This window comes from Fistularia commersonii, chromosome 17 (genome assembly GCF_037954325.1).
Source record: "Fistularia commersonii isolate RoL2024-O1a breed Wild chromosome 17, RoL_Fcom_v1.0, whole genome shotgun sequence".
Lineage (NCBI taxonomy): Eukaryota > Metazoa > Chordata > Actinopteri > Syngnathiformes > Fistulariidae > Fistularia > Fistularia commersonii.
The window spans coordinates 3,685,968-3,707,641 of record NC_141300.1 but is presented as its reverse complement, the minus strand read 5'-3'; the positions used below and the strand labels follow the sequence as shown (position 1 = coordinate 3,707,641).

The 21,674-nt window shown below is 38.0% G+C and overlaps 1 protein-coding gene across 1 annotated transcript in view; it reads left to right on the top strand.

The window, feature by feature from the left end:
* Positions 1-21,275, top strand: part of tmtc2b (transmembrane O-mannosyltransferase targeting cadherins 2b) — an 88,652-nt gene extending 67,377 nt beyond the window's left edge. The window contains exons 9-12 of the mRNA XM_086163202.1: positions 8,187-8,268; positions 10,259-10,373; positions 14,560-14,623; positions 20,808-21,275. Coding sequence (XP_086019328.1) covers positions 8,187-8,268; positions 10,259-10,373; positions 14,560-14,623; positions 20,808-20,987 — 441 coding nt within the window. The 3' untranslated portion in view covers positions 20,988-21,275. The remainder of the gene's footprint in view (positions 1-8,186; positions 8,269-10,258; positions 10,374-14,559; positions 14,624-20,807) is intronic.
* Positions 21,276-21,674: the final 399 nt, after the last annotated feature.

The window sequence follows — 21,674 nt, the reverse complement described above, 5'->3', positions numbered from 1 at the left end:
CCCTTGAGAATTTACTTCCTTTTTCGAGAGACTCGGAACACTGGAAACTGAATTAAACATGTTCAAAATACACCGGTCTGTTTTACAGGAGGGTCTGACCTTACACTGTCCAGCGTCTTGCATTCCTGAACCACTCTTCATCATCTCCCTGTCCTCCCTGTTCTTTTTATTTTCATTACTCTCCCTTTCATCTTCCGAGGCTTTTCATCTTACTTTCTTCAACTTCCTTATTGATAGTTGCAATCTCCTCCCGGAGTCTCTACGTTGAATCGAAGGAGTGAGGTCGTGCTGTTTCCCGTCTCGTCGTTCAATGAAATCCATTCCTCGTGGCTTTTAATTGAGTAATATATTTATTTTTACCCAGCTTTGAAGAAACAGAAAAAGAAATTTGCATGTCTGCATACTTATAAAGATTAATTACATTCACTATAACACAGTGAATCATTGACTTATTTTTGCCTTTGTCGACACATATCCAGGTCCCTCGCTTAGCCTCCAATTAATGAAATCTGAGTTAATTTTCCTCCTGGATATAAAAGTTAATTATACAAATGCCGTGGCTAAATAAGCCATTATATTAGGCAGCATGCATTTACTAAATCCTGATACGCTCTTTTTCATTGCAACAACAAGAGATAGAAGAGACTTAGTTCATGCCGCTCTGTTTTATCTCCATCAGACACTTTATTGTTTACAACTCATCACAGAAACACACAACTTCAGAATTTCTGTCAATTGTTAGCGAGTAATTCAAGATAAATATACTTTTTATTTGATGTCTGACTTGACGGATAGGCAGTTGATCTCATTTCTCCTGAAAATCAATGTTTATTAAAGGGTCGGTGACAGATAGCTAGCTGGCACTGCAGCTTTTGAATTATGTTTGCAGTTATTCAACTGCACAGAGCTGCTGGCTTGCAGTGATGATTGTATTTCATTTTTTTGTCTGTCCTGGAGTACTGAACAATGTTCCCATGCCCGCACAGAAGGTTAGTTATTGTCCCAGGTTGAGTAAGGCATTTGGATTTGACTCAGTGAAATAATTTAGGACTCAAAAAAAATATTCATTGAAAATAAAATTAATTTTCCATAAAAAATGAATACACACACAAACACATCATTTTATTTATTTACATATAATATTGAGAAAAGGAATGCATTGTCTGTCCCAAACAAAAATAACCGAGTCCATAATGGCCTCCAGCAACCGCCATCAATCTCCCAATATATAGCCTTCATGTATATATATATATATGTATACATATTTTTAATAAGCAAATATACATGTGTGTGTGTGTGTGTGTGTGTGTGTGTGTGTGTGTGTGTGTGTGTGTGTGTGTGTGTGTGTGTGTAAAATACAAATAAATGGATTGTCTGATATCTGATATACTTCACACCCCTGAAAAAAATCAACCTGCACTTTTCGGATTACTTCACTTAGTACAATTTATTATTGAAGAAAAAGACTTGACATGCAGCATCTCAGTTGCAAAGAAAGGCCACGAAAAACAACTTATTTCTCCCGTGCATTATTCTTATCATCGCAAGAAACCATTTCCAAACATGTATTTTTTCCCTTTCACTTTATCATTCTGAATTCCTATTTGTGCTGCTGTCTTCCTTTATCATTTGATGATCATTCTCAACTAAATAACAAGTACACGTGGCCATACTTTGTTTTGGAAACAAAGTGAACTATTCATTAGGATATATACAGTATAAATAAGGTTAGTGAGATAGGTGTTATACAATAACATAGAGTTGATTAAGTTTAGTAATATTGAGCTTAAAGAGAAAGCCAGAAAAGAAATAAACAAATTAGAGAAATAGTTGCACAAGGTCAACAGAAGAGTGGTTGCCGGCCCCCCTGTCCTGCTTGCACCCCTCTCTCCCCCATCTGGGCCCGATGAAAGGACGTAATTGTGTTCAAGAGCCTGAAGCAGTGGGATCTGGATTTCCACTGAAGGACCCGACTCTTTTTTTTTTTTTTTTTTTTTTTTTGATTCAGTCCCCATGCCTTCGCTCATTCTCCTTGTGCAGCAAAAAGAACCGTTTTCGCGTCTCCTTTCATTGCAGACTTCTATTTAGCCTTTTGTGCATTAAATTCATTAATGGGGAGGAATTTGAAACTTTTTATTCCGAAATGTTTTATCTGTTTTTTCAGCTTTACGTTACAGATTCAGCTACAATCTAAAACTAACTAATTTAGGTAGGGAAAACGAGATCCATTACATTAAACATTAGAAGTGTGCATTCCTCTGAAAGTCAAGTTAAGTTAAGATTGCTTAAGATTAAATCATACTCCGATCACGGTTTACTTCTATCAATACTCCATTTCAGCTGTTTTTGCTCTTGGGCCTCCGGGGGAAATTATATTTTTAATTGATGGTGCATATATATTTTATAACATTATGTTGTCAAGCAAAGCAAATATGAATGAAAAATATTCTATATTGTTACCGCGTAGTCTCTTTATATGAAGAAATTGTGTTAAGGATTATGTTAAGATCACATTTGGGTGATCACTCAGCTCAACTACAAAATACAGTATGTTGATGTGTTATTTCATACCTAAATCAGCCAGGTAATCATTTCATCATTTATCATTTAAGACCAAAGTAGAAAATAAATTAAACAATTAATGGGTGACTTTTGGATTGCATTTTATATTAAATTGTGCTTTTTTTAACTGTAAGAAAACACTGTTGTTTTTTGTTTTTCTTTTTGAATGTCATATGGTGGCATTATTTCACAGGAAATCCCCAGCCGAAAGGGTGAAAAGGTCTTGCGAGTTAAATTGGATTAAAGTAGAACACCGTACTAGATTGAATTTTATTCCATCTGTACTCCGTCTGACAACAGGCTTTTGTACGAGCTGAGTCGAGAAAACACCCCTTATAAAAGTTGCGTGTTAAACCGACATGCATTCCACTCTCGACAAAAGCCATCACACTTTTGAACCGGCCTGAAACTTCTGATTTTACAACTTACAGGAAGCAGGGGCAGAAACAACACACTCTTCAGAGTGTTAAGACACAATTGCTTGGATAGTGAGACACATTCAGCGGTCCATGAAGTGAATCTGAAACAGTTTGTGAAAGGGACTTCCTTGTATCTTTGATTGATGGAGGTGGTGGGTGGGTCGATGCGAGCCCCGACTATTCAGCCATTCTTAAATAACGTCAGCAAACAAGTAGAATTTGTTATGGAGTTAAATTTTAAAGAAGCATTTCCCAAAAAAAAAAAAAAAAAAAAACATAATTCACCCAAATCATGTGTGGTAAAATTATATACATGACTATGAATGTCACATGGCCATTCTAAATGTTACATTTGCCATTAATTTACATAGAATCCATTTGTCTCCAACACAGTAGCCACAACCTTGACAGCAGTACAGAAGGTTGAAAATAAATTAAATGTCTTTTCAGTGTGTGTGTGTGTGTGTGTGTGTGTTAGTTTGCTAACAAAAAATTGTCGGATCATGTGTTTGGCAGAAGCTGTTGACCACTCCTTCCCCATGGATTTTTTGTTTTCCGTGACTCTCCTTTTATAACCTGGAACCAGGAGGATAGGGGCTTGTTTAACGAACCAGCTTGGTGGGATTTTCCGAATGTATTAGTGGTTTTCCAGAGTCTCTCGTCACCACTCGAGTAGTTCGGCAAACGTGTTCGCTTTCTCAGCAGTGTATATCTATCAATCGACCTACTGCGTAGATTTGAAAAAAGGCAAAATGCAATTGAAATGAAGACGTTTGAGAAGCTCAACACGAGAATGAATGGTAGGAATGATTTAACAGTCTTAAAAACTCCAGAAGACCTCTATAGATTGCCGTGGTTGATGATAGCACACTGCTTTCCCTGAGGAAGAATACCCTCTTCCCAACTCTGGCTAATTCACAAAAAGTAGGGCATGACCCCATTAAAAGTAAACAGAGTATTACAACAAGGTGCAAAAGCAACAGTAACGCTCAAGGAAAGAAAAGAAAAATAACAAAATATATGAAAAGCCTCTCCTGGGCCTGAATCTACTTCTTCTCTCCAAAAAATTCAAAAAGATGAACTCTCGCCAGCGCGATTGGAAAAGATTAATATGCCGAACACAAGGAAAGGTCACGACCTCAAGAGAGATGATGAGATTGCCAATAGAGGTAGCAGGGCAAATTCTGAGGGAAATAGGGCTGGGCTTTCTGCTGGGATTTAGCAAAAATGCTATAACATTCGGAACAGCTTCATGCTGCATACTGCTTCGGATCAAAACCACTGTAAGACGTCCAAGGATTTCCAGAGGTACTTAAACATGATTTTGAATTAACGAAGGCTAACTTCCAGTAACAATGTACAAAATTAAAGGGCTGAACTCATCCGATGTATTGTTTGATTTGGCATTCAGCTGTATCTGTGGATATCTGTTTTCCTCATTGTGTTTCTAGTGATTTGAAATGTGCTATTTGGTGCCTCGGCTTCATATTTCATATGCAGTATCTCCCGCAACCTCAGACTTCCCCTCCAAAATGTAAGCAAATTCAAACTAAATCAGCTTTCATGAGTGTTTCAAGGTTCCCGTGTTGGGGATATGAAACAAACATAATTTTTAGGCCTAAAAATGTTAAATATTAGACATTTTTCTAGCTTTAGCCTGTGTGGTTGATGGCAGGGGTAGTAAAGTGAGATCAAGCCAGGTGCCTGATGTTGACAATCCCTCTGTCTTCTATATTTGCTTTGAGTAATGAACACACTTCAGACATAGGGGGTTCTGAGGAACCTGTGAGATAAGACTCAGCTGCAGAATCACAGCGGGTCAAAAGGTGGCCGTTGAAGCAAGTGGAACAGACAGGAGTGACTTGATGCCATGTGTGATTAAGAGATGAAAACACAAGAGACGTTTGTGTGTGTGTGTTTGTGTGTGTGTAGGGGGTCACAAAATCAGACAGATCAGTATCATCCTCCGATTGTGATGACTCCTCCATCTCCTCTGAGGCTCAGATGGATCATGATGTGTTTTAGCACAGGTCAGAGGTGGAAATGAAGGTGCGCACGCTTTCAGGAACAGTAATCCACCCTCTGTGCAGGTTTATCTAGTGACATTTAAACACTTGATGAGTTAGGCACGCAAAAAAAGGGAAAAAAGGGAGGACAAGGACGAGGCAGGATATTTTATATACACAATGAGCACAATTGGAGAGGTGGAAAATGAAAATCAGTTAGTTAGCAGGATTTTTTTTGATCAATTGAGTTTCTTTTTTCTGCCCTGTCTTGACTCTCTTATTCTAAAAAATGCTTTCAGATCAACTAAGAAACGTTATGACATGTTTCTATGACATGTTAAAAATGAAGCAAATACAGGGGTGGTAGACAAGTTCCATCAACCATGTTTGTCAGTTTTTCCAATGCTTATTGTTTCGTGTTGTTGTTTTTTTTTCCCGCATTTTACTATGAGCCCAGAATCATTCTGGACTCAAGACAAATGATTAAGGACACATTTTCAGCTTAGACATGTTTCTTTAGTCCAAATTGAATTTACTGTCTTCCACATGTTGATCAAGACCAATCATAGGCTGGGAATTGCTTTTTTTTTCTTGCTTATGGATTTTCATTTGATATCTCATGGCTACAGCTACTATCAACAATTTATTTTCTTAAATATTATATGAACAAGCCCTAAATGTTATCATACACAGCTCCTTCCTCTCTGCCATGACTCCTGCTCATTTCCTGTTACGTAAACAAATTGGTTTTACATTTTTGTTTTAAAGGGTGTAATATCTAAACATGAGTCTGGAATGAGAAAAGGAAGAAATGCTTGCAAATGACATGTTTATAAAAACCATGAATCAGACAGTAATTTGTTTGAAATCCCCAACTCCCAAATCACATCCTTAATTCCATGTATGCTTTTGAAAAATAAGCTCCAGTTGGGGCATTGGATTGGCTTCTTGGGTTCAGATACAGGATTACACTTAAAACCTTGGCGCGTCATTCCAACATGTTCAACATCTGATTCAGTATGTTTGTTGTTGGACTTTTCACTGAACAGGTTACACTGTGAAAAAGAGAAAAATAGCATTACATGGAATACATTGTTCATAGATACTTCTGCCTCCATGTTTTTTGTAAAATCACATTAATTTAAATATTGACTTTGAGACTGAGGTTGTTAAAAAATAGATCTCAGTCACATACGCAAAAATGCCGGGATTACCATTTTTCACGGATCTGGAAATGTAGACCAAAGATCAAAAACAACCAACTCTAACCTTTCATTAACTATTTTATGGCAAAACTCTGCTTGACTGCACTGGATACAGATGAGTCTCGAGTTGGTTTCAAGAAATCAGAAAATTGAAATAATATAGATTGCAACCCAAATAGTTGTCTTTTCTTGGTATTAATTATATTATTAAAAATTAAATATGATCTCTTTTGAGATGAGAAGTGAACATCTTTTTTGACACCCAACAGCAATACTTTTTAGTTTGTTCTGGCTATTGAGCCAGAGTGTGAGAATCCTCCTCTACTGGAACTCATTTTGCCATGTTAAAGCTTTTATTTTGAGGTTAAGCAACAGACATATATCTTTGTTATTCCAGAGCCTGTGGTTCCTAAAATCCAAATATCCCCCTGCTAAAGACCTGCACTGAGACGATACTGCTCAGAAATGCACAGCAAATGGATTTTGGACATCTTAAATGTATAGCTTGCTCAGAGTTGATTTTCCACTTATTCGGGTCAAACCATAGCCAGGTATTTACATTACCAAATGATGTATTTATTGAACCCCCACATTGAAAATGCTTGAATAAGTAAAAAGTCAATCATGCTAGTCTGATTGGATATGCGGATGTTTGGCTGAATTGGAGTATTTTTTTATTCCTTGTAGACATTGCGATCATTAGTTTGTCATCATATTTCCTCAATTTTTTTGATGTGAAAGTGTTTATCTAAAAGATCAACTTGGTAAGTCATCTTTTTGGATTAAAATTCCCAAATGATTGTGTTCGTGTCGTTCAAACGTCAGCTTTGATAACGCAATTCACTTTGTTGTTGATCGGATGGCAGATTTTGATGCACATAGGAGCAGGTTTGTATTGACCTTTCTAAGGCATCGTCTCTATTAGAGCTGTGATTGGTTGGTTGGTCTTTACAGCATAGGTGTCAAACTCTGGCCCGCGGGCCAAATTTGGCCTGCATTGTAATTATATTTGGCCTGCAAAGCCATACCAAATGACTATTAGAGCTGGCCCGTCGGTATAGTCTACAGTGCATGTAGCTAATTCTACAAATCCCAGAATTTTCTGCCAGTGTTTTGGCACGAAAATCACAACAGGACCCATAAACGCCCTCTCCTCTGTGTACAGTCATAGCAGTCATAGCAGTCACCCTGCTACTTAGGCAGAAAACAGGATTTTGCATGTGTGCGACATTAAGCTATGCTTGCTCCATATTTAGTTTTTAAGCAAAACTTGTGTGGGTCCATATGATAAGGTTTATTGTTATATCTGGAGGAAGATTTTTTTTTTTCAATAAATATCAATGTTGGCCTGCGACTTTGTCCCAGTTTTGAATTTTGGTCCACTGTGTATTTGAGTTTGACACCCCTGGGCTACACTATGTGACATTTTGGGGGCATTACAGTTCCCTGAATTTTGTCCCCAACAGATCTTTTTTCCAACGAATGAGAACAACTCCTCGTCATAAAGCTTGCCGTGGATGTGACCTCTAATTTACTTCACGTGCATACAAACACACTCAGTTTTTTTTTCTACTTCTCTACTTCTATCCATCACCATTTCCATCTTCCACTATATGTCTTCCATTGGGCCACACACACTACCAATCTGTGGTTACGATCTGGATGTGTTATTTGCACAGATAAGTGTGTAATGAATGAGACTTTGGCCCATTGGGTAGGCCACACCAAGCATGACAGTGTGTAGTTTGACAGGACGACACTTGAGTTTGAAAGAATAACACTCATTGTACACGTGTTTAATGTCTGTTTATTAAGATTTATTGTTACAGTAGGTATGTGGTTTTGGAGAGCAATACTGGGTATGCACACAAAGGTATTTTGGCTGTCAAACTGATTCATGTTTTGACAACGAATAGTTCTTTTATTTTTGTCCTCTCTTTTTGTTTTACAGCCAGTTATGAAGGTAATGACACTGGTTTATGTGTTTCTCTCAGGGCCAGAAAAGCGAAGCAGAGAGGTACTTCCTTAAAGCCATTCAATTGGATCCCATCAAGGGAAACTGCTACATGCATTATGGTAAGGCATGACTTTGCAATTAAATAACTGCAACGCCCAATATTTTATTATTGGAACGTAACTGTTGCAGAATAGCCGGAACTACACGCATAACTGTCCAATTTACTTTTCATCAGTCTTTTATTGCTGATACTGTTTTTGTGGTTATTGATGCAATGTCATAATAGAAAAGGAAATTACCTTCAATCCAATAAAAAAAATCGACTAAGGGTGCTTACCAGAAATGAAGTTCTACTGCTTTGTCATAAATTGAAAACTCTTAATTACTCAACCACATACTTGGTTAATATTTTACATCAGCTGCAGGAAACCAAACCAAATAAAATAAACAAATAAAAAACAGGTATAATCAAAAAACAATGAAACTGATGCTTTTTTCCACCCTTTTTTTTAACCTAGCGTTTTTCAATTCCTTATATAAGACAAAGGCACATTGTTAAAAGAAAAAGCTTGAGTAACTTTTCTAGTTAAAATGGTAATCACAATTTATTACGACTGTACAATGAAGTAAATTCTGTGCGTAATAAACCATTACATTTAAAATAAAGTGGCATCAAATTTAAAAATAGAAAATTACACTCAAATATGCATTCATATAGGTATTCAATCATCAATTCATGATATGGTTTCATGTGAACCTAATACATTTGTTTTTGTACATAATAATAGCCTGTCACTTTGTTAAGTACATTCATTCATTCATTCATTTAAAACAGGAATGCAACAGACTGAAAAGATAATATTAAACCAGTGAGGTTTTTCAGTGTTTTTGTTTGTTTAGTTTGGGAAATGCCTCTCAAAAATAACTAAACATAAGCTTGGACAGCAAGGCTAAGCGCACTTCAATCTGCTTTGCTATTGCAATGGTTGGCTTACTTGTTATTTTGTGAAACTCAGATAATTTATGTTTTATTTGATAATTGAGATTCATCTTGCAAAAAATATGTGTTTGTTTTATTTTAAGAGTGCTTTTAACTACAATAAATATTTACGACTATATTTGTTTAAAAATAAAGGATAATATGCCATCTTTTCATTTTCATCATAACCATTGTGATGATTAATATGGATGATACTTGCACAGTGTCACAACCTATCAACTGGTAAGAAATGGTGTTATTTAAATATCCCTAGTCACATCATTTGTTACAATAGTTTACTAGGATTGATTTATATGTGAAATTGTATTATGTTACAATGTTGCATACAATGTACTGCATGAGTGGAAAGCAGATTGGAGGTCTTTTTCAAGACAATTCTGAGCAGTAATAGTAATTGGTAGCACTGAAGAGGAAACATTACACTGCAAGGTATAAAGAGATTACAGTGTCAGTTCCAAGACTGCATAAGGCCAACTTTTATATTAGCATGCGCCTGTCTAAATCATTTGTTTTGAAATCTTCCATGAGTGCACAGGTGTTTGTAACAGGGAGCTACTCATTCTTAGTCTGAGGGGTAATTTTAACCCAGTTTTGCAGCTCAAGCATAAACAAAAGGCTTCAGTTCCATCCACAGTTATTAAGGAAAATATGCCTGTGTTTCGACAATGGTTTATCATTTTGATGCCATAATGGGTCTCACAAAAGTCCACAGGGTATTCATTCCACTCTAAGCCCTTCCCTAACTCTGGAGTCCACACTCCGATGACTGCCTCGGCCTTATTCTGTAATCCCCTCGAATAAAAAATGGTCAGAACTGGCAGCCACGCCTGTAATTGCAAACAAGAAACATTTTTATTGTATGTCAACAGACTTATCGAGGTCAACTAATCTGAACTAATGGGCCTGAAAGATGGCCACGAAGTGATGGTATGCTCCACTCATTTCTAGAATTTCAGCATGCCTCGATATAATTGGGACAGTCCAGGCTGTCCCTCTGCTGAGGCCAAAGGCAACATTTGTCCAGTTCATATCCCTCTGTGCGAGTTGCACCATCTCTGCAGAGTTCCGTCAGATTTTGAACAGCTCTGCTTTTCTTATTACCCTGCCAGGTCAATTTTTGTTGGAAGAGTCCCGGCTGCTGGAAGCGGCAGACATGGCAGAGAAAGCTGCCCGTCTTGACAACGAGGAGTTTGATGTGGTCTTCAGTGCGGCCCACATGCTCAGGTGAGTCTTTGGAATATTTTTTTTTATTTTAAATTCTATTTCTTTCCATGTATTTTATTCCATTTTCTGTTGTCACCGTACATGCATACACAGACATGGTGTGTGTGTGTGTGTGTGTGTGTGTGTGTGTGTGTGTGTGTGTGTGTGTGTGTGTGTGTGTGTGTGTGTGTGTGTGTGTGTGACTGCGGATGGGATGGGTGGGCCTCAGTTTCCAGAACGGACTTGAATAAGTGAGGTCTGTCTGCACGCTACATCTAGAAGCTTACTCCACTCCTCAGCCAGTGTGATTTAGTTGGCTGTGCGCTGAAACCCTCTCCGTTTGCTGCAGTGCCAGCCTTAGAGCCGTGGGATTCTCGTAGTCCCGCTAAGAGTTACATGCCATCTCTCTATCTCTCTCTGTCACTTTAACTCGATTTCTCTGCTCGTCCCGGTTTATGCTTGACGGTCTTTTTCCAAATAAAGTGCAAGGTTCAGCTGATGAGCCCCGAACAGCAAATCCTTTAGCAGCCTACAAGCTGTCATGTGTCTGAAAGCAATCCGTCCGCGATAAACGCCATTCCGCGCCAGCTCCCACTAAAATGTCAGACGAAATTAATAATTCTACAAAATGACATCACCTGAAGGTTTCGTGAAAAAAGTCATTGTTCGGAATCCCAAGCTTTTCTATTCACTGTAACTGCTCACTGAAGCAGATACTTACTTTCAAAGCCTTTACTAGATTTCTGAATGACGCCAAAAGGGAAAGTCAGGAGTTCTTTATCCAAGAGTTCGGAGGTCCTCCCTGTATGCATATTCTGTCACTCACCAGTCTGATTTGCACGATGTTCATCAACCGAAAGCTTACATCATCCAGAGCGTCGTCCAGGTTCCAGTCTCATGATAGCCAAAGAGTTTCAAGCTACGCTGAGGCCAAACATTTCCCCGTTTGCTTGCATGGGGTCTCAGGCTCCCACAGCTCGCGCTTTTTATGTGTTTGTCTTGGATGTGCACATGGAAAGGCCCTCAGCTGGTGGGGATACAAATGGAGAGGAGAAGGCTTTCAGAGGATGGACAGAAGCCCTCAGACGTGCAAATGCAATTTATTGCCCTCCTGGGCAATATCCTGGCCTTCACTTTCTGATCCTTTTGCTGCCAAACTAGATATGGTGATGATTTTTAAGGATGTGTGCAGGTATCGCATGCAATGATAAATAGACTCGAAATAGTCTAATAGGGGGAGAACTCAACAAGGACTACATTGACCGAATAAAAATAGATTAATATGGACTCAAAAAGTGTGGACAGACACGCACCATTCTTTCTGTTTAAAGAAAAAAAAAAAAGGAGTCAGGTTTTAAGATCTCTCAGGATTTTATCATGTTAGATCATGTGTCCTATATAGTAGAACAATTAAGTAGACCTAAAACGTTACTTTAGATGCCATGATGCTGTTAATTTGTGAACATTCATAGGACAACATAGGAATGCACCCTACCTCTCAGCGAGAAGGTTCTCACTCATTTTTAGAGGTCGACTGGGGCCTTTCTGTGTTTGGGCAGAATGTTCTTCCAGCGCCTCTGTGGGTTCTCGCTGGCTTTTCCACTTCCTTCCACAGACCAGAAACATCTAGTATGTTCAATCAAGACTCTAAATTATTGACATGATATTGTGAATGAGGGAATGAATGTTGATCTTTCCCCCTGTGACCCTGTGTTCATGGTTAGCAGTATGAAAGAATGGATAAATGTGTCAATGAATGGCAACCTAAACATCACCCTAAACTTTTATATGACTTTAAATCTATGTTCTTATAAAGCCCTAAAGGAAGATTTCAGTCTTTGTGAGCTTAATAAAAAAAATGTTACTGTATTTATAACAGATGGCACAACTACAGTTTCGGTATGAACATAAATTACGGTCACTTATTTTTGTGTCTTATAGTGCCTCACTTATTACCATATGTGTTTTTTGTTTTTTGTCATTTGTGCATGTGTGGAATAAACAAACCAGGTCAAGGTAAAAAGAAATCAGATTTAGTAAAATGGCAGTTAAGTTGATGATCTTTAGTATCAGCAGAAATGCATTTTCCTCCATCCTGCAAGTTTTGTTTTTTTTTTCTTTGGCTTTCTCATTAGTCTGGAGTCTATTTCTCATCTTGTCTTCATTCATTCTCACGCACTCATGCAGAATCTCACACAATTCCCCTGGGTAAAACCCAGCCAGTGATCTACATACTTGGCATCCATCGTCCTCTGCACTCTTGACAAGCCGCAGTTAAACTATCCAGGGAGGCCCTTCCTCTGATACTTTGGTGATGGTGTGGCAGCCTCGCAGTTGCCTTCTGATACTGTATTTATAAATGGAATGATAATATTTTTCAAGTAGGTTGGCTCCTTTCTTTCTTTTTTCTAGATTGTCAGGCACCTTAAAATATTTACTGGCCAAAAAACGTATAGTTACGGTGGACATGAAACCCACATTTATAATCTCGGGGCAAATTCAGCAACTCAAACCAGTGTCTGGATCCCTGCAGGAATATAAAAGACTTTCAGTGCCAGTTATATCAACAAAATAAAGAACGGTGACTTTTGCCGGTACCGCATCTATGTGTAGATGAGGAAATCTCAAAGAAAACTTCTACTTTATATTTGTTTTTTTGCTTTTTTTTTTTATCTAATCACTTCTTTACTTATTTTTGCAGTTCAGGTGAGAGTGTGGAGCGGTAATCCATCAAATGTTTTTTTAGGGAAAACGGTATCAAGAGTTTTAATAGGACTCACAAAGCAAACAGAAAACTATGTAAGTAAGTGGTCACCTGGGTATTCTAGAAGATTATTTTTGCCTATAAATGAGATTCAAAAAGCATCTGATTCAGTAATGTGCTATAATTGAAGTAAAGCCTGGGATTACTTAAGCCCACCACTTTTGCAGTTTAATTTTTCATCCCCTTGTTTGCATGGGTTCTTTTCTTGGTCCTTCTGTTTACTTCAACAATCCAAAATCAAGCAGTGGGCTATTCGATGAGCCTAAATTGGCCAGATGTGTGAACGAAAGAGTCATTTGCTGTATGCCTCTTTTATGGCCATGTGATTAACTGCCGGGGTGAGCCCAGCCTCTGGTCCAATGACATTTGGGATTGGCTGCAGCCCCAATGTGACCCTGGGCGCACGTTAGCGTTAGAGACAATGAATGGATGAGTTTAATATATCAAATGAGAGTGAGTGGTAATGTAACAGTAGGCACCCCGGCTGGATTCAAGGAAATCGAAGGGGTCTAAAATGGGATTGTTTTTTTTTTTTCCCATGACAGCAGGCGTAAATCAGATACCCTTGACGTTCACCCTAATCAAAGTCGTGACCTTGTGTGACCAAAAGACCAAAATCCGATTGTTTGATTTAAACAGCAAAAAAGCTGAGTTCAAGGGTTATTTTAACCATTTTGACAGCGTAATAAAGCTTAATCTTTTAAGAAGTCCAAATGTTAACATCACCACAGGACAAACTTTTGATTTAGATATTTCAGTGTTGATTTTTTTTCAGTGTTTTTTTCAGTTTTTTCAGTGTTGATTTTACATCCAACACTGAAGTGTGATGTGGGATTTGTATTGGCCAACAATGGGAAACTGCTCAGGGGAATAAACATGCTTGGCCCCACTTTTTTTCATATTCATATAGTTGATATTCAAAACTTGTTTATTCATATTCATATGTTTAGCATCCCAAAAAATTCAACAAAATTCAAGTTTTTCCATCATATCTGGTTCTAAAAATGTGACCTTCCAATCTGCATTTTTGTATGATTCAATCCTATTAATCCTATTATGTTTGTACACTTTTTTTTTATGTTCATTGTCTCTCGAGTATGGTGCACAGTGTTTTCTATCACTGTAAAACGGAATAAGCATTTTTTTTTCATCCTTAGTTTGTTGTACTATTTTAAGCATCCAGTATACTCAATGCATTCACCCAGAGGTTCAATTAAAATAAAGTGCTGGCCTTGCACTTTTCATCACAGATGTTATCGAAGAAAAGATGCTAGCAAATGAAAAAAAAAAAGATTAGGCTGGCTTTCTATGTCCCTTGTTCTGTCCGTAGCTGTTATTTTCTCGGTGACCCCTGAACACTTGTAAACACACAGGGTTCAAGGCCTTCCCGTAGGCGGGGGCAATAAAGATGAGTAATGATTGCCTCTCTGTTTCCCTTTTCAGACAAGCCGGACTAAATGAGGCAGCTGAGAAGTATTATGGACAAGCAGCAAGACTGAGACCCAACGTGAGTAGAAGGGGAGCTGCATAATCTCCCTCTTTTCTTTGATGGACAGTGGGTAATCAGAGTCTGCTTGGGTTTCCAATAATCCGGACCATGTTACAGGCCCGTTTCCCAGCTCAAAACTGCCCGGATTGTCAGCAGATCTAAAAGAAACCCCAGGCCTGTTTTCCATTGAGCTTAAAGGTTTGTTTGTGCACAATCAATCAGCATCTTCAAAGAAGATGTGAACAGATTGAGAATAATAACAATAATACCTATAATAATGATAATTATGATGCTCTTAATAATACTTTGGTATCTTGAAAAACAATGGGGCTCTATCTTGGATCCGTCCATACCCTGACTTTGGCCAAACAGGGTATAATTATAATCAAAAAAGGTTTGTAGTTGAAGCAAGTCATGTTGGGCATGTGGTCATCCTGTCGGTTATGATATAAAATGACAATACAAAATATACAGTGGAAAAAGGTGACGAGAGCATTATTTTTCTCGAATTGTTAAATCTTAGGGAAATATTACAAATATGGGCATTTCTTTTATATATATTGCGTATAGACATTGCAGAACATGAGGAATTAAGGAAAATTGAAATCTGGACAGATGGAATATAGGATAACCCCGTGGTAGTTTAGAAAGTGGTATGTTTCCCAGAACAGGGAGAATTTAAGCCAAAATTGTTCATGAATTCCATACCTTTTAGGTCACACGTGACAAGGCCTATAAAGCGTGTGACCCAAAATAATTTGATAATTGTTACAGCCACCTATCGAGGTTTTGCAAACGTTCCAATTCCTGAAAAACAAAATAGAAAAAAAATCTTTCCAACTTATTAAGTATTTAGCTCAAAAGACCTGTTCTCCCTTTTCCATGGTGCTTTCCAAAACCTCACCACATAATTTTTTTTTACCTAAATCAAATCATTGAGGGCTTTTACCTCAATCCAACATAGTAATTTTGTTTTATAAACCTTAAAAATGTTGTTTCATAGTCTAAACATTATTGCAGAGTTTTGTCATATCATTAGTTGTTTCCTAAAACTAAATAGATAGTTTTCTAAACTAACTTCGCAGTTTTATGTCCAAACCTAACAAATGAACAAATGTTCACATTACACAAGGCAAGCTTAAGTATCTTAAGAATAATTATCGTGGAAAAAAGAAAGTCCATCATTAAATTTTAAAAGCAATTTAATAATAATGCATTCCTTAGAAGAAGGAGAAAAGAAACATAAATGGGTTGTATAGTAATGTGGATAACATCGACAAATAAATGAAAAACTACGAGGGCTTGACTTAAAATAGGTGCAAGTTTTTATTCATCTTGTGTGCTTAACTGGGAGATATAAATGATACCCCTAAATGTCCACTGCGGGTTTCTTGGTAACTTTCTGCTAAATGAATTAATGAACCTTCAAATACGTAATAATTGTTGCTAACACCTCCAGTCGGCTTTGAGGAGCTTACCGCCGTTTGAGTTTTTGGGAGTAATGGTCAAAAAATAGCAGATCTGGATGGATTTGCTTTAATAAAACAAAAGAATGCGTTGGTTCCATGTAATGTATCAGAAAAGTGTCATTTTGTAACAACCACATTTTGAAAATCACTATCTATGAACATGCGTTTCATGTCTGCGCCCAAATAGGCCAACATGTTCTTTTGACTGTACTTGGTCACTTTCGGTCAAACAACTTATTGCTTACAGCCGTTGTACGATTATAATTTAGGATCTTCATCCATCTTCTTTATCATTACGCTTTGTTCCTTCCGATGTGACTCAACTTCAGCCATGTACTCTGTCCATCTTCATTTGTGATTTCATGCTTTACTGTGGCTTGTCTTCTCATTCTCAAAGGCAATAGTGTTTTCTATTAACCACACGTGTCTAAGGGCTTTGAGTGAGAGAGGACAATTTCCTCCATTCAAGGGCTTTTTGTCCTTTAGTCCTTCCATTTCCACTATCTTGACAAGTTAAGTCCTATCAGATGCTTCTTCGCACTGTCTCATCAGCCTATTACATCTGTCTTTTGAAAGTTATTTATTCCTATTTTCGTTGACAAAATGTCTATCTGGAGAAGGTTTGAGACATTCTTCAAACTATGTTCCCATTTGACTCCTGCTGTCTTTATAGCATATGTTACTTTGTGGTCGGGGTTAATACACTCCACATCTGGCTGTGCCTCTGATTTTTAATGCCAGTTTTAGAAGGGTATGGAGGTTACAGAGTTTCAGGAAATGAGAAAAAAAATGAAAGCGTTTGACAGGGGAGCCTTTGCTATGTGTTGCTAGTTAGATTGTGGAAGAAAGAATGCAGGAGTAGAGGTATAAATCTTAGTTGTGCAAAGTAAAATAGGGAAACGGTTTGGGTGAGGAAAAGTAGTGTACCCTGGTGAAGCGGATGAAAGCATTACACTCAGGGATCGATAAGTTCTCGTTTGGCCAAGAGAAAGCTATTTCGAATCTCTGCCACCAATGCGTTGAGGGAACCAACACAGCAGCAGATAATTGTCAGACTCTGATTTTTGTGCTTCAAGACTCCTGACTCAAAAGCGTCCATTCTGGCTCTAGAAGCTTTCAGTCTGATGATGGCCTTAGCTTCGAATATGCTTTCGGTCTTGACTTGTCTATCCACCGCTGGCCTTTTTCTAACCTGCTCTTGAGTATTTTGTCCTCTACCCTTGTGGCCTATCTTCCCCCTCCATCACTTCATGGGCCCAGAAGTTACTCATCTTGGTTGTAACCTTAAAATCTGTTGCGTGGCAGTGGTGGAAGGAGCTCACATACCTTCAGAAAAGCCAAATAACAACCCATATTTTGGCAAACACTACAGACGCATCTCTTCAGGGCATACCTGTACGCATCTTGATCTCACAAATCTACCCGTATACCTTGGCCATCTTCCTGACATTCTCAAGTTAAAAAAGTATCTTTTAGGGTATTAGCTGTTCAAGACGATGAGGCACAGCAGATTCCCTTCACTTGATAGGATTTGCAGTTATAAAACTGTTTAGGTTGCTTATCTTTGTAGCTGGGGAGAAACAAAAATGCTGAACTCCTCAGTCTAGGAGTCTGCAAGTTTTTCTGGATCGAATTGTATTAAAGCGTTTGTTTCATACAAATAAACAAAAAATTATAAGATGAATCCATCCTGTTTCAGTCATTCCAAGTAGAACACCATACAGTGATACATGATATTAATATACTTACAATTCCTAATGTATGCAATATTTGACTTTGATTAATCAAAATTGACAAAAATTTGCACACAAGATTTTTTTTTAGGTTGCCTGCTGCAAGGATTTAATCAATGAAAGTAACTTTGCATGACTGCTTTGGTTTTGTGACTTTTTTTGAGGTCTTTGCACGACTTCTGTCACGCAGATGCAGTAAAACAGCCCAGGCACAAGCGAGACTGTGAGAGTCTGACAGCTGTGACTGTTTTGTAGAATATGAATTTTCACACACTAATGTCCTTTGTTCTCTTTGATTACAAGTTGCAAAGCTGGACGGCACAAACAGAATGTGTGAATCATTTGGCAGAACAGAGTTTGTGTATTTATTTTTCCGTGATTACAATTTCATACAGTTGTGACAAAAAGAATTAGAATTTATAACATTTCTTACATGGGTGGGCTGTTCACGATAATACAGAGATTCTAACTAAAATCATTCAAAGCTCCTTGTTGCTCAATCCAGGTCCTTTGAGAGTGATTTTGTTCCTTTCATAAATTACTTTTGTTTGTGTCAATAAACTGAGTTGGTTTTGTTCCTTCAGGCTCATCATGAGTTTTTCCTCAAAATATATCATTTCATCAACTCAGATTCAATACACTGAGTGCAAAAAAAACCACCATGTCCTTTCTTTTTGTACATTCATTTGCAACTAGATCAACAGTTTCTTTATTCTAGTTACTTCCTCCAATGATGAAAATGTGTATTAGCTGGCATCCAACGCAAAAATTTAAATGCATCAAAAGTCACGATATCCTGTGAAATACTGACCTTGTACAGCCAGAACAAGGAAAAAAGGGAACTTTTTTTTACTTATCATTGGTTAATCTAAAAATGGAACAAAAGCAATTTGCTAATACCCCTACTTCTGCTTTTTACCTTCATGTAGGAGCAATTTATGCGTAGCCCCAGGACTGTCATTTTCAACTGTGTCCATATGTGTAAACAGTTACATTTTGGCAAGTGTTTGCACCATCTGCTTTAATCCCCAACTAGCAAATTGATCTCCAGGTGTTACTCTGTGGTTTGACCTTGAAATGGCGGGTCACACAGAAGGTAATTTCTAGTTCAAACAATTGTAAAACTACCTCAGACATTAAGAGTTTTGCCGCACCTGTGGATGGTAATTGAAACACGCTCAGAAATGTAATAACTGTGTTTAGCCGCTGGATAAAAGTAATAACACCGTATTTAGGGATGAGTGGTAAATTTGTATCTAGTTAGTGACAGCATTATGTTCTTATTGTGCGAGAACCAACAAAGATATTGGTCGTATGTTTTTACCCTGGCCAAGTGTTGTGAAGCGTGTTCTTGGTCAGGTTGGGGTGATGAGGCAAGTGGGACAAAAAGGAATAATCCAGAATCTTTTGATTCACTTAGCAATTTGTTTCCCCCTCCTTCGGTGAAGCCGCAGTGAAGGACATATTGTTCCCATTTTGACTCTCATCCATAGTGCATCATTCTTCTTGTGTTCATGCTGGAAACACAGTTTTTTGAGAGTTTTGTCAGCATAGTAGATAAGGACGAAAGCGTAAACTCACCAAACTAACAACTGTGGAAAATGCAACATTAATTTACATTCAGCCTTTTGTTTTGTGACATCTGCAATACTTACTCAGAATGTACATAGTTGGGTGTAAAGTGGAAAAGCATGTTAGTCATGCTTTCTTTTCCCTAAATAATTGGAATTTAAAGTTCAGTTGGCTTATTCCTAATGATTTTATTTTTCATATTCAGGAGGAGAGGGTGAGCTTCTGGTGAAGTCGTGATTAGTTTTGCTTTCACAACAGGAAACAGTAATCTGAGCTTCCATCTGCGTCTGCAAACTCCCCAGAAGACTGTTTTCAAAAGAGCCAAATAAAATAAAAGAATTGCAAACCTGTGAACTACAGTCAGACAGTCAAAGCAAACCCGTGCAGAAAGGTTCTTTGGTACACTTTAAACCCTTGTTTTCTTGTATCTAAAACAAATACAGCATGTCAGAGTGGTTAATGTTGTGTAAAATTATCTTTCAGTTAATTTTCCTATATCCTATATTGCAAAGTAGCTTGCTGACAGTTATGGCTCAGATAGTAATTAGAGACATTGTTTCTTCGTAGAATAATTGGTTGTGTACTTTAAAGAATGAACTCAGTTTTTTTCTTTTGTTAACTTGACCACAATGTGATGTTTGGCTCCACGTGCAGATGTAATTACTATTTTTCTTATAATTAGCCATCATTGAAAATGTACACTTGCTCTGTTATTATTTGTGTAACAAGTCAATTTTACCTGTTGTGAAACCCCAGCTGATTGAGCCCAGATATCCCATTAACACAGTCAGTCACCTGATAGCAGCATTAAAACAACCCACATTAATTGATGATGATTGACAAATGTAAAAAAGCAAATGAGATTGATTTGTGCCTGGAGCATATAAAACCTACCCCACTTAGCGGTCAAAAAGATTCCACTTCCCCAGTAAGACAGTCGTAGTTCAAAAATTACATACTGTCCTATATTTATTTTCCTACCCAGGAGTTGGAAGTTTCCCATTTTCCAGGTGCTCATTTTTTACAATAATAAATGCCTAGAAGAAGTTCACTGGCTGCCAACGGGAACTTCTGATTTACTGCAGTGACATGAGAGGGTTATTAATCTGGTCGTCTCACTCCATATAGGATTTGGAAATCAATTTCCTTTCCTTAACACGCATTCACAGTATGACTATAAGGTAAACAGCATTATTCTCCTCACCAAATACCACCGGATGATTTAATCTAGTAAAGGGAAAATCGAATTCGGAGTTTGTTAACCTCACCTCGCCAGCTCATGGTGGCCACGTCTTGAACGGCATACAGTACGAATATCTGCATTGTTATTCCTGAAAAGAATGACTATTTACTTTAGATAAAACTTTAACCTTGCTCAAGGTGATCTTAATGTGAAGAGGTCTTTCTCTGCCTCCTGTTTTCTTCCAGTACCCGGCGGCCTTGATGAACCTGGGGGCGATCCTCCACCTCAACGGGAAGCTGCGAGAAGCCGAAGCCAATTACCTCCGAGCGCTGCAACTGAAACCGGATGACACCATAACCCAGTCAAACCTGCGCAAGCTGTGGAACATCATGGAGAAGCAGGGCCTGAGGACCACCAGCCCTTGAACCTGCATGGTCCGCTCGACTGCCACGCGTACGACAGACATTCACGCTTCGTATTCAGAAGCGACGAATGAGACTCAGGGAGGATGTTTGCTCAGAGGGCCGACGACTATTTCTGGAGGCTCTCCTAATGACTCTTGAGCTCTGCACACACCTCAGGCCAGCAGATTTCCTCAGAAGCTTTGCTCACTTTGGCAGCCGCTACCTGGTATTTAAACTCTTTCAGCATAATTCTCGCCTTCATTTTCTTCTGTTGCTTTTTTTTTGTTTGTCATTTGGTAAGTTTTTGGTTTTTTTTTTGTTTGTTTTTTCTTTCCCCCGCCCCATACTAAAATGGCACTTGCATCCTTCAGTTTGAGCATATTAAGCTTTTTTTGATTGAGCAGTTTCGGTTCAAAGGAGGGTCTTTAACCTGGAGAAGTTTAATATTTTGATCGGATGACGGTTGATCTTGATGAAAGCAAACAGGAAATATGAATATTCTAAGCAACACTTAAAACTTAAGGGTATGTCAACTTAGTTTCCTGTCTGTTGTTTCACATCGTAACTGCATTTTCATCATGAGATGTCACACGATTCAAAATGAATAGATCAAAATAATTTGTAGCAAATACCAAGGCTTTAGGTATAACAAAGGGAATTTAATATGATAGCCATTGCAATACAATACAAAACCTCTAAGAGGCATAT